The 12,610-nt window shown below is 39.4% G+C and overlaps 1 protein-coding gene and 1 long non-coding RNA gene across 2 annotated transcripts in view; one reads left to right on the top strand and one right to left on the bottom strand.

The window, feature by feature from the left end:
* The window catches only part of dctn6 (dynactin subunit 6), a 28,899-nt gene extending 18,158 nt beyond the window's left edge, over positions 1 to 10,741 (bottom strand). The window contains exons 1-2 of the mRNA XM_072584227.1: positions 10,628 to 10,741; positions 4,229 to 4,293 (exon numbers count right to left, since the gene is read on the bottom strand). Of these exons, the coding sequence (XP_072440328.1) occupies positions 4,229 to 4,293; positions 10,628 to 10,662 (100 nt within the window). The 5' untranslated portion in view covers positions 10,663 to 10,741. The remainder of the gene's footprint in view (positions 1 to 4,228; positions 4,294 to 10,627) is intronic.
* LOC140485747 (uncharacterized) lies at positions 10,695 to 12,047 on the top strand. Its single transcript, XR_011962423.1, has 2 exons — positions 10,695 to 10,804; positions 11,732 to 12,047. It is a non-coding gene; the product is annotated as an uncharacterized lncRNA (long non-coding RNA).
* Positions 12,048 to 12,610: the final 563 nt, after the last annotated feature.

Below are 12,610 nucleotides of genomic sequence, written 5' to 3'. Positions count from 1 at the left end.
TGCTGCTAGTTCTACACAGCAATAGCTGAGGCCACTGACAACCTCCATTACCAATGCAGCAAAATCCAACCTTAAACATTTATAAATTGTTCTAGGTTTTAATGTATGTTTGCTTGTTAATGCAAGACTGTACCTTTCCTTGCCTCCCATATTAACATTTTTCAACTTCTTTTTCTACTAGCGAGTTTTGGGAAGATTTATAGCTCAGGTTGATGTTTTGGATTTAGGTTTGCTCGTTGAGCTTGAAGGTTCATTTTCATACATTTTGTCACCATACTAGGTAACATCTGTAGTGAGCCTCTGTACGAAGCACTGCTGATGATTTCTGCTTTCTATTTATATGTTTGGGTTGCTTATGTCATTTCCTGTTCTTTTTCTCAGGGGGTTGTAAATCAGGTCCAAGTCAACGTGTTTGTTGATAGAGTTCCAGTTGGACTTCTTTTTCTACTTTCCATAATCTTCCTTGTTATTAACTGAGTTTTGCTCCTGATACTTGTTTTAAGCTTTTCCTGTTTTAATGTAATTTTTAATTTTCTTTTAAAGAAATAATTGCTTTGGAACATTTATCTTTTCCCTTTAATGGATTATTCCCATCCGAATTGTCTCTTCCCTGAATTCCCTCCATTGCTCCATTTCTGTTTCATTCTGCACTACAAGATTCTCTCTTAAAATCACTCAAATCAGATTTTCTGAACTTTACATTCTTAGCTTTGATTAGATGTTCTCCATAATTGCTTTAATTTAATTGCTTCAATGTTAGGTCAGTGATGATCTACTGGAATTTAACCCACTTACCTCACTATTTCCCACAGCCAGGTCCAAGTTTGTTTCTTTCCTTATTGGACTGAAAACATATCAATAAAACATATCCTAGGACAAGCCAAACAAACAGAGACACGCATGCAAATACCTAGAAGCATGGCATTCCAAACGGAACTCGATCAACAAACATATCGAGTTAGATCCCATCTACCACCCCCTGAGAAAAAGAACAGATGACAACATGACAGGAAGTGATGTCACCACAGGAAATGACATCACCGGCTCAACCATATAAACAGAAGGCAGGAATTATCAACAGTGCTTCGCCCGGAGGCCCACTGAAGAGATTACTGAGTAGGGTGACGAAACGTCTGGAAATGAACCTTCCAGCTCAGCGAGCAAACCACATCCAGAACCTCAACCTGAGCTACAAATCTTCTCAAAACTCGCTATGACTTAATTTTGTACTGCAGTATTATTTCTAAAACCTCTTATAACACCAACCTTAACTGACTGGCCTGTAATGTTTATTGTAGAGGTAGCCCTCCTATAATGCCGTAGTTGCATTCCAGCAAAACTTCGCTGGGAACAAAGAGCAGAGAAAATTACAGCACAGGAACAGGCCCTTCAGCCCTCCAAGCCTGTGCTGACCCAGACCCTCTCCCTAAACTTGTCGCCTATTTTCTAAGGGTCTGTATCACTTTGCTCCCTGCCCATTCATGTATCTGCATAGATAAATCTTAAATGATGCTATTGTGCCCATTTCTACCACCACTGCTGGCAACACATTCCAGGCCCACACCACACTCTGTGTAAAGAACTATCCATGCAAACTCCCCTAAGCTTTTCCCCACTCAATTTGAACTTGTGACCCCATGTAATTGAGTCCCTCACTCTGGGAAAAACCTTCTTGCTATCCACTGTCTATACCTCTCATGATTTTGTAGATCTCAATCAGGTTCCCCCCTCAATCTCAGTCTTTCTAATGAAAAAAAAAATCCTAATCTACTCAACCTCTCTTCATAGCTAGTGCCTTCCATACCAGGCAACATCCTAATGAACCTCCTCTGCACTCTCTCCAAAGCATCCACATCCTTTTGGTAATGTGGCGACCAGAACTGTATGCAGTATTCCAAATGTGGCCAAACCAAAGTCCTATACAACTATAATATGACCGGCCAACTCTTGTACTCAATACCTCATCCGATGAAGGAAAGCATGCAGTATCCCTTTTTGACCACTCTTACGGACCTGTTTTGTCATCTTCAGGGTGCAATGGACCTGAACATCCAGATCTCTCTGTACATCAATTTTCCCCAGGACTTTTCCATTTACCATATTTCGCTCTTGAATTAGATCTTCTGAAATGCGTCAGTTCACATTTGCCCTGACTGAACTCCCATCTGCCACATCTCTGCCCAGCTTGCCAATCTATATTCTGCTGCATTCTCTGACAGTCCCCTTCACTACCTGCTTCTCCACAAATCTTATCATCATATGGAAACTTGCTAATCAGATCACCTATACCTTCCTCCAAATCATTTATATATATCACAAACAACAGTGGTCCCAGCATGGATCCCTATGGAACACCACTGGTCACAGGTCTCCATTTTGAGAAACTCCGTTCCACTACTACTGTGTTTCCTGTTGCCCAGCCAGTTCACTATCCATCCAGCTAGTACATCCTGGACCCCATGCAACTTCACCTTCTCCATCAGCATACCATGGGGAACCTTATCAAATGCCTCACTGAAGTCCATGTATATGACATAAACAGACCTTCTCATATCAATCAACTTTGTCACTTCCTCAAAGAATTGTATTAAGTTGGTAAGAGATGACCTTCCCTGCACAAAACCATGCTGCCTATCACTGATAAGCCCTTTTTTTTTCCCAAATGGGAATAGATCCTATCCCTCAGTATCTTCTCTAGCATCTTCCCTACCACTGACATCAGACTCACCAATCTATAACTACCTGCATTATCCCTGCTACCCTCCTTAAACAAGGGGACAACAATTCTCCAGTCTCCGGGGCCTCACCCATACTGCAAAGATATCTGTTAAGGCCCCAACTATTTCCTCTCTCGCTTCCCTCAGTAATTTGGGATAGATCCCATCCTTAATAGAAATAATGGGACCTATGGGAAAAGTTGGGTTAGGGGCAGACTAGCAGAGAAAAAAAAATCACAAATCGCTCAAAAATCACACAAAAATCTAACACAAAGTATAACACAGCCTGAATGCAGGTTGAAAATCATATTTATTAACGAAACAAAAAGTAAGTTTAACACAGTACATTTAAAAAATGTGACAAAGCTTTCTCTGTACAGCACCTCTCAAAAAAAGCTGCTCAGTCAGCAGCTGACATCAGTACACATGCAGTATGGTACAAAGACTGGCACTTTGCATTCGCAGAATGGCGCAGAGATTTCTGTATGGACATCGAAGCATGTACGAGAACCGATCCCCGCTGGAATTGCGCTATTGCGAATTAAGGTAACCTTTCTCAAAAATACTATTCGCTAATTCTTCAGTGACATTATAGCTAAATTGCGCATTATCCCAGAACTACTTGTACAACCTTTTCTTTGAACACTTGAAATTATCCACCTTCCTGGCACCATTTCTTTTTCTAAAGAGGACAGGATTGCACTGTCGTTGCTGGGACAGGAGAAGTGTTCCACCAAAGCAGTTAAAAGAAAGCAAAGTGAATCTTGATAATAATGATAATAACTGGAAACATTTAAAAAGAAAATCAGGAAAAAAAACTAATGGAGTAGACAAGCTACAGACTCCTGGGTTAAGGAGCCCACATGCTGTGCTGTTATTTTGCCGCCATCATACAAGTGGGAAGTTTAATGCAGAATATTTAATAGAGGAGAGGGGTGTCAGGATAGAGGGAGACTTAAGAAGAGATTTCAGAGCTTCAGTGACTGTACCATGAGCTGTCTGTATCCAATGCTGAGATAAAAGTAGAGGATGCACAGGAGCCAAAAGTGGAAGAATACACAGTTTTCGGAGGGTTTAGAGCTGCAGGAGGCCACCTATAGGGAAAAGATAGCCAGAGGGGACTTGAAGACATGGGTGAACACTTCAAAATTAATGATACTGACAAACCTGCAGCCAAAGCAGATCCAGTTGGAAATGGTAGCACAGTGGTTATAGTATGGCATTAGTAATCCAGAAAGTTAGACCAAAATTCGTTAAGAGTCCACATCCACTCGACTCATGCTGATATTTCTATCCTTGACTTAAAGCACTGCTCAGTTAAACTCAACACAAGGTTTATCATTCAATTAAATGCTTTACAGTCTCTTAGACTCAACATTGGTCTGAAATTGTTGAACTAATCAGTTGATTTTCATTGGTAGCTACTGACTACTACTTGCTAACCTGAATTTACCAGAAGCAGGCATTAAATTATCCCTAAAATCACTAATGATGAATTGAAGATCGCTTACCAATAGTTACATCTCCCTTGATTTCACTTTCAACACAGACAACAGCTCCAGCTGCAATTTTCACACTGCAAAAAAAAGTTTAATTAATGGAGAATGCATTGTGTAATTAACAAAGGTAAATACAAGGTCAACATCACTCAGGTAATTAGTAAGTTATGCTAATTATGTAAACACTCCAAAGTATAAGAATTACAAGTTATGTATTAAGTTTAAAAAAAAACTTTTGTCTGAAGAGAATGCTGTTGTAATTTATTATTTATTTTCAGTACAAGTCTGTAAAATGGTTGTACAAGCAGACATTGTAGTTACTCCAATATTTATTCACTGGTGTTTGTGCAAGAATAAACACTATTGAACCTTTTGCATAATAACAAGTGCTGAAATGAAAGTGAAGGGAAAGATAATAGCAACTTTACAGATGGAAACATATCGGAGAGAAACAGACTGAAATATTAACTGTATGGAGAGTAGAGGTGAATAAATGTGTCTCAGAATACAGAAGGGAAGTTTTAAGATGGATTTTTTTTTCTTAAAAACAGTTTGCACATGTTCAAAGCATACTGTGAAGAGCTACAACTACCAATTAGTCTCATTTCCTTCCACTTTCTCCATAGTCTACAAAATGTTCCTTTTCAAGTATTTTCATAATTTTCCTTGAAAATTACTATCGAATCTGACTCAACCACTCTTTCAGACATTACAGAACATATCTTGTTGCATAAAATAAATTTTCTTCAGGATTTTTGGAAGATTGTCTTAAATCAATGTCCTGTAGTCACCAAACATTTGCTAGTGTAGACAGTTCCTTCCCAAGATTACTGAAAGCACCATTTAATCTCAAAGATCTCTATTAACCTCTCCTTAACACTCTCTGCTATAACTAAAGTATCAATTTATATTTATCCAGTGCCTTTTAATTCATGAAATGTCCTGAAGCATTTCACAGGATCAACGTAAGCCAAAGATAGACACTGAGGAGATACTAGGAGATAACTAAAAGCTTGGTTAAAGAGGGAATTCTAGAGCTTCAGGCCTTAAGAACTGAAGGCACAGCCACCAATAATGGACTAACTAAATTGGGGAGGGGTGGGATTGTCAAGAGAATAAAATTGGTTGATGCAGTTATCTCAGAACACTGAAGTTAGAGGAGATTACAGAGAAAGGGAAGTGTGAGGCTATAGAAGCATATAAAAACAATTATGAAAATATTAGAACTAAAAATGTGAAAAAGCGTGACATGGCCAATATTGAACTGTCCACTTATTTAGACTCAGAAGTGGCATGAGAAAACATCTTTTTATACAAGTTATGATCTGGAACACATCATTCAAAGGGGCAGTGGAAGCAGATTCAATGGCAACATTTAAAAGAGAATTGGATATAGACAGTTAAAAGGGAAACATTTATATGGCCAAGGGGAATAGCAAGGTAGTATGATAAACTGGATTGCTCTACAAAGGGCTGGCACGGATCCAATTAATAAAGGAAAGTTGGAGGCATCAGCAGATTTAGCTAACTTTACAAAAACTTAGCAATTCATTGAAGTCAAGGAATATGAAAGGAGTTGTTAAACTGTTCACAATAGTTTGAAGTGTTTCCTGGAGATCTGGATAGTGAGAGCTTTTGTAGCACATCAGTAGCATCCCTACTTCTGAGCTGGAGGCCTGGGTTCAAGTCCCATATGCTCCAGAAGTTAGCAAGAACATTTCTAAACAGGCTCGTTCAAAATATCTAGATCCCCGATAGCAAGGTCAGAGGAAAAAATTTGGAGGAAAATTTCAGAGAAATCTAAAGATATACAGCATTAAGTAACTGACTTCAATCTTCATAATGTAGATATACAAAAAAAAGTAAGGGACAACAACAGTGAAAGCATTCTTAAAACTGGATACCAAACGTATGGGAAAACAAGACTCCAAAGTGTGATGTTACAGGGAAACTAAAGAGTGGTTCCAAAACAGAATATTGTTACTGGGAAACTTCATAATCCTAATGCAAATTAGGATAGTAATCATTGAAAGGTAAGAGGTAGGGAAAGGGTTTTTGACCTGTGTTCAGGGAATCTTTCTTGATCAATACATTCCTGGCTCAATGAGGAAGGAGGCATTTCTTCATCTGGTTGTAGCAATTATGTAGATTGGGAATAAAGGAGATGGATATGGTAGAGGATAGACTGACCAAGACAATAAGTTATCATTTGTATCTATTTTCAACCAACGAAAATGCTGAAGGAAGCTGAGGTAATGGATGGGCGAGGTCAGGTGAATTGGCCATGCTAAATTGCCCATAGTGTTAGGTGCATTAGTTAGAGGGGAATGGGTCTAGGTGGGTTCCTCCTTGGAAGGTCGGTATGGACTAATTGGGCTGAAGGGCCTGTTTCCACACTGTAAGGAATCTAATCTAAGAAACCGATAGAAAGGTAGACAGTATGTGAAGTTTAAAAGTTACCACAACCTGATGGGAACGCAGCTGCGCATGCTGACAGAAGTAAGAGTGAAAATGTAGAGGAGCTGTCCTTAATTTTACTATCCTCTTTAGAAAAAGAAATGGTGCCAGAAAAATGGATAATTTCAAGTGAAACACCATTGTTCAAAGAAAAGGTTGTACAACAAACTTTACAGGCCAGTCACTTTAATTTTGATGTTGTAAGTGGTTTTAGAAATAATAGTGCAGTCAAAATTAAGAGTCACTTGGACAATTATTGATTAATTAGAGAAATCTGGCAGGCATTCAAAGACAAATCATGCTTCATGAACTTGTCCAGTTTTTTGATTAACTAAAAGAGCAAATAGAGGAGGGCAATGCACTTGAAGTGATGCACATTGACATTTAAAACAAAAATCACTCATGGGACATGGACATTGAAGTCAATGACATCATTCATTGCCAATGATTGACTGTTCTGGAGAAGGTGACTTCACCATCTTGAACTGCTTGTGATGCAGGTACTCCAACAGTGTGGATTGCAATTCTAGGATTTTGATCCAGCATTAGTGAAGGAAGGACAATATAGTTCCAGGTCAGAATGGTGGATCTGATATATATGGACTTTCAAAGCCTTCTGATAAAGTGCCACATAATACTGAAGCCATGGAATAATGGTGACAGGAGAGAATGGATTTGAAGTTAGCTGACCGATATAAAACAGAGTATTGAAGATCAATTGTTTTTCAAACTGAAAGGAGGTATTCAGATTTGCCAGGACTCGCTCAACATTTTAGATACACATTACTGTCTAGACTTGGAATGTGCAGAGGAAGTGATGGCCTAGTGTTATACTTGCTAAACTATGCTAATGTTTTGGGGACGCAGATTCAAATCCCACTGTGGCAGATGGTAGATTTTGAATTCAGTACAAAAATAAGAATCTGAAATTAAGAGTTCTAATGATGACCATGAAACTGTTGTCAATTGTCAGGAAAAACTTGTCTGGTTCTCTAATGTCCTTTAGGAAAGGGAATCTGCTATCCTTAACTGATCTGGCATACAAGTAATTCCAGACCCACAGCAATGTGGTTGACAGTAAATGGTGATGTAGCCAGTTATGTCCTCATCCCATCAGTGAATTAAAAAAGGCCACAATTTCAAAATTTGCTGGTGATCCCCAAGTTATAATTGTGAATTGAGGATAGAAATGGTCTCAAAAAGGCAGAGAGGTCCACACTAACCATCCGAAGAGTAACCCACCCAGACCCATTCCCCTAGCCTATATTTTCCCCTGACTAGTGCACCTAACCTGAACACTGAACAACGTAGCATGGCCAATTTACCTGACTTGCATATCTTTTGATTGTGGGAGAAAATCAGAGCACCCAGAGGAAGCCCACGCAGACATGGGCAAAATGTGCAGACTCCACACAGACAGTCACCCGAGGCTGAAATCGAACCTAGGTCCTGGTGCTGGGAGACAGCAGTGCTAACCACTGAGTCACCATACCACTGCTTGGTGCGGCTCACCTGTTAAGACATCCTTCCCTCTCCCTTACTCCGTCTGACTATCCCACTCCAAAGCTCTAGACACATAGGGGAGCAAAGTAATGAGTGATAGGTTTGGTGGGCAGAAGGCAAAGATAGTCAACATTTTTTAAATATTTTTACTTTGAAAGCTAATTAATTTACAAATAAGAATTTAGCAGTTACAGTATTTCAGCTGACAAGATGAATTGCTTTATTTTTTCTAAGAAAGGTCTTAGAGAAGTCCCTTTGACATTGGTTGTGATAGAAAAGTTTGAATTGCTTACCATTGTTTCACTTACAGTTGCACATTTCAGGAATGCAACTAAATGCTAAGCAAGGAATTATTCAAAATTATGAAGTGTTCTAGTAGGGCAAGGAAGAAGGAAAGTGTTTACACTGACAAAAGAGTTCTAGTAGATTTGGGCCACAGGTTTATAATAATTGCAAAACAAAGAAGGGAAATTAGGAGAACAGAGGATTTTTAAAAATATCTGGAATGTACTAACTGAAAAGGTAGTTGAACTAGATTCTTTAGGAGTCTTTAAGATAAATTGGCATGTGATAGAGTCAGAGATCTACAGCACAGAAACAGACCCTTTGGTCCAACTCATTCATGCCGACCAGATATCCTAACCTAATGTAATCCATTTGCCATCACTTGGCTCATATCCCTCTAAACCCTTCCTATTTATATACGTATCCAGATGTGTTTTAAATGCTGTTAATGTACCAGCCTCCACCACTTCCTCTGGCAGCTCATTCCATATACTTTGTGAAAAAGTTGTCCCTGAGGTCCTTTTAATATCTTTCTCCCCTCACTCTCCCCCAAGGGAAAAGTCCTTGTCTGTTTATCTTATCCATGCCCCTCATGATTTAAAAGGTCACTCCTCAGCCTCCGACTCTCCAGGGAAAACAGCTCCAGCCTATTCAGCCTTTCCCAAAGCTCAAATCCTCCAACCCTGGCAACATCCTTGTAAATCTTTTCTGAACCCTTTCAAGTTTCACAACGTTCTTCCAATAAGGAGACCAGAATTGCATGCAATATTCCAAGTGGCCTAACCAATGTTCTGTATAGTTGATCTCCCAACTCCTATACTCAATGCTCTGACCAATAAAGGAAAGCATACCAAATGCTTTCTTCATCATCCTATCTACCTGTAACTACTTTCAAGGAACCAAGAACCTGTACTCCAAGGTCTCTTTGTTCAGCAACACTCCACAGGACCGTACCATAAGTCCCGCTCTGATTTGTTTTACTTGAAGAAATAAAATAAAAGGATTGTAAGGAAAAAGCTGGAATGAGAGACAAATTATTAAAATGGGTAGAAAAGCTATAGCAAACCAAATTGTTTCTATATAGCCTGTATTTTGTGGTCAGCAAACTCCCCACTGACTTTGAAGAAGTCTTCATGTTAAGGGACAATATTGTTATTTATTTGGCAGAAATAAACATTTTGTTTATTTCCCCAACAACTTTGAAGGTTTTTATATCCAAAAGCAAATTCAGGCATAAACTAAGTAAAGGATTACAATACATAAAGCAACATCTCCATTACTACTTTATCAACAATCAAAATATTTCCAACTCTTAAAACGTATACCTTGTTGGAAAGCAAATGGCCTCAGCACAGGTTGATGTTTGGAAGATTTGCTGTGTATAAATTTTCAACTGTATATTTATGTCAAATGTAATTAAGTTGGCCATGAAACATTATTATTCTGCCTACATAATGAAAAGTGTTATATAAATCATAGAATCCTTACAGTGTGGGAGCAGGCCTTTTGGCCCAACAAATTTAACTCTATGACCTGCCTGTATTGCTCGCAAGACAAAGCTTTCACTGTGTCTCAGTACACATGACAATAAATTCAATTCAAATCCACACCGACCCTCCAAAGAGTAACCCCCCCAACCCCCCCATTTGATATATTTACTCCTGAATATTGCACTCAACCTTCACGTTCCCAAACGATATAGGCAATTTACCACAGCCACTTCACCTCGCTTGCACATCTTTGAGTTGTGGTAGGAAACCCGAGCACCCGGAGGAAACAGGAGAATGGGCAAACTCCACACAGACAGTCCCCCGAGGCTGGAATTGAACTTGGTGCTGTGAGTCAGCTGTGCTTACCACTGAGCCATCGTGTCACCCAAATAAGTTATCCTTTCCAAGGGGACTTTTTTGAACTTAAAATAGAGACCCATTAAACTACAAGCTTTTGTACTCCAATAGTTTCTTGTTGATAAAACCTACTTCCCCTCCAAAGGCTGATCCTGACCGTCCAGGTCGGATCCATCCTTCACTTCTAGTTTTCCCAGTCTCCACCTTCTGCTATCAAATTGTTTCCTTTATTTATACTAAAATGGCATATTTTGTCGTCCCGCTCTTCTTTAGAAACTGATCTTGACATTCAGACTCGGGCATCTTTAATTTTTTTTACCTTTTCTGAGGTTGTTTTCCTGACAAAATCTCCATCTTGCCATTCGTCGTCTCAGTGCGCCTGCGTACCAACCATCATGGGGTCCGCCTGATGCGGTTAGTGCGCGTGCGCGCCACTCCGCGCCGCTTGCCGGGAGGAAGCAATGGCCACTCTCTCTCGTGAAGCCTGCCGCGCGCAGTACGTAACGGTTTTCAGAAGGCGGTTGTCCGCATGCTTAACATCGAAATTCAGTTATTGTTGTGTGAAGTGTGCCAAAGCTCGGACTTGGGGAAATTTTAATGTTATTATGGACTGGAAAAGCAATACGACTTATTTTCAGTATACAAATCTAAAACGACTGCAGATTATTTGCAGGGTTAATTTTTGTCGTAAAAAGTGGAATGCCGTGAGCCAGGCCTTGTGATAGTATGTGGTAAGTTTGACTGGGTGTTACCAGCAATGAGAGACTTCATACCGAAGCTGAGATTGTTCTGTAGACCTCTAAAAGTTAGGGTAAGACCTATTACAGGAGAGATATTCAAATTATTTCAGTTCATCCACCCTTTCAAGCATGGTGTTCCAGGATATAACAAGCTTTGCAAAATAGTTTTCTCAATTTTCTCTCTAGATCTTTTACCAACCCAGGAAGAACAAGCAGTTTTTTAAAAAAAATACAGTTGTACTTCGAAATGAACGTACTGGTGGTGCTGTTCCAATGTATACAAAACATGTCGGACCGTTATACGTTTTGGTGGTTTTTCCTTCTGGAAAGTGGTTGAAATTTAAAGTTTGGTTATTGAAACATTTGTGAAAGGAAGACCGTTCTCTCCACTTGCTACATTGGAAATTCTTTTGAATATATGCGGTTTACACGGAGAAAAATTAGGTACTGAATTCAAATTGAGCACTATCAGAAAGCCAGTGCAACCACAACAGTCAAGGTGGCCTTGAATCTGTACTGTAAGATTCGATGTTTATTTAAAATGATTCCTTTGTTCTGGTTCTTCTCGGTTCCAAGCATTGACTTTCCCAGGAATGAGAACATTTCACCATTTGGTGGAATTCTGAGTTTTGGAATTCCACCCTTTTTAATTTTTGTTCTTACTGTTGCCTTCCCTTACCCAGGAGGAGAAAGTTCTCTCGTAATAACAAGAATGGGAGTAGGTTCAGGAGAGTGGTCCTCATCCTACCAGGAGGCTGTGTTCTCTTTGCTATGCCCTGTAGGACTGGAATGGGAAGTACAAGAGGAGGCAGCAGTGCAGCCAAGTGTCAGTAGGCGTTGGCAGACTTGTAGGTGGTGGAGAGTAGGCCTGCGGATGGAAGGAAAAGCGCCCAAGCCTAATACACAAGTCCTTTATTTTCCAGAAGTCTTGGAAGAACATCAGTGAAGATGTATCAAAACCTGAAATGTTCTAAATTAAAAATCCACACAACACTATAACCTGGTGTTGTAATTTTTGACCTTATCCAACCCAGTCCAACACCAACACTTACACAACACCTAAGTTAGGTAGGTTTTGCACTAACATTGGTTATTAACTTTTCAAGCCAAAAGAGAGTGAGATGTTTAAATTTGTATACAGTAAAGAAGTGTATGAAGATTAAAGATTTCTGATCTCAAGCAAAAAAAACTACTTTTTAAACATTATTTGACATAACTGATTTTTCATCTTATGATCAGGCGTATTGATCAGATAGGTCACTTCATAACTCTCCTAAGTACTTCGTATGGACCACTGAATTTTGCTTCCAGAGGTTTGCCTTGCAAAGGCAACAGTGAGCATACTTTGTCTCATGCTGGAAACGTTCTAGTTGCTGAGTATTCATTTGAACAATCTTTCATTTTTGAATGTGGAACCTTCTAATGTGAGGCAGGTCATGGGATCCAGGCGATAGACGTAAAATAGTCTTAGTTCTTGAGCTTGTCTAAAAGATTTGCGATTCTTTTTATGAATTCAGCCTATCACGTCTGCTCTGCCATTCAATCATGGCTGATAAGTTTCT

The sequence above is a fragment of the Chiloscyllium punctatum genome, chromosome 14 (assembly GCF_047496795.1).
Source record: "Chiloscyllium punctatum isolate Juve2018m chromosome 14, sChiPun1.3, whole genome shotgun sequence".
Taxonomy (NCBI): Eukaryota; Metazoa; Chordata; class Chondrichthyes; order Orectolobiformes; family Hemiscylliidae; genus Chiloscyllium; species Chiloscyllium punctatum.
The sequence above is the reverse complement of the archived record's forward strand: the minus strand, read 5'-3'. Positions and strand labels throughout refer to the sequence as shown.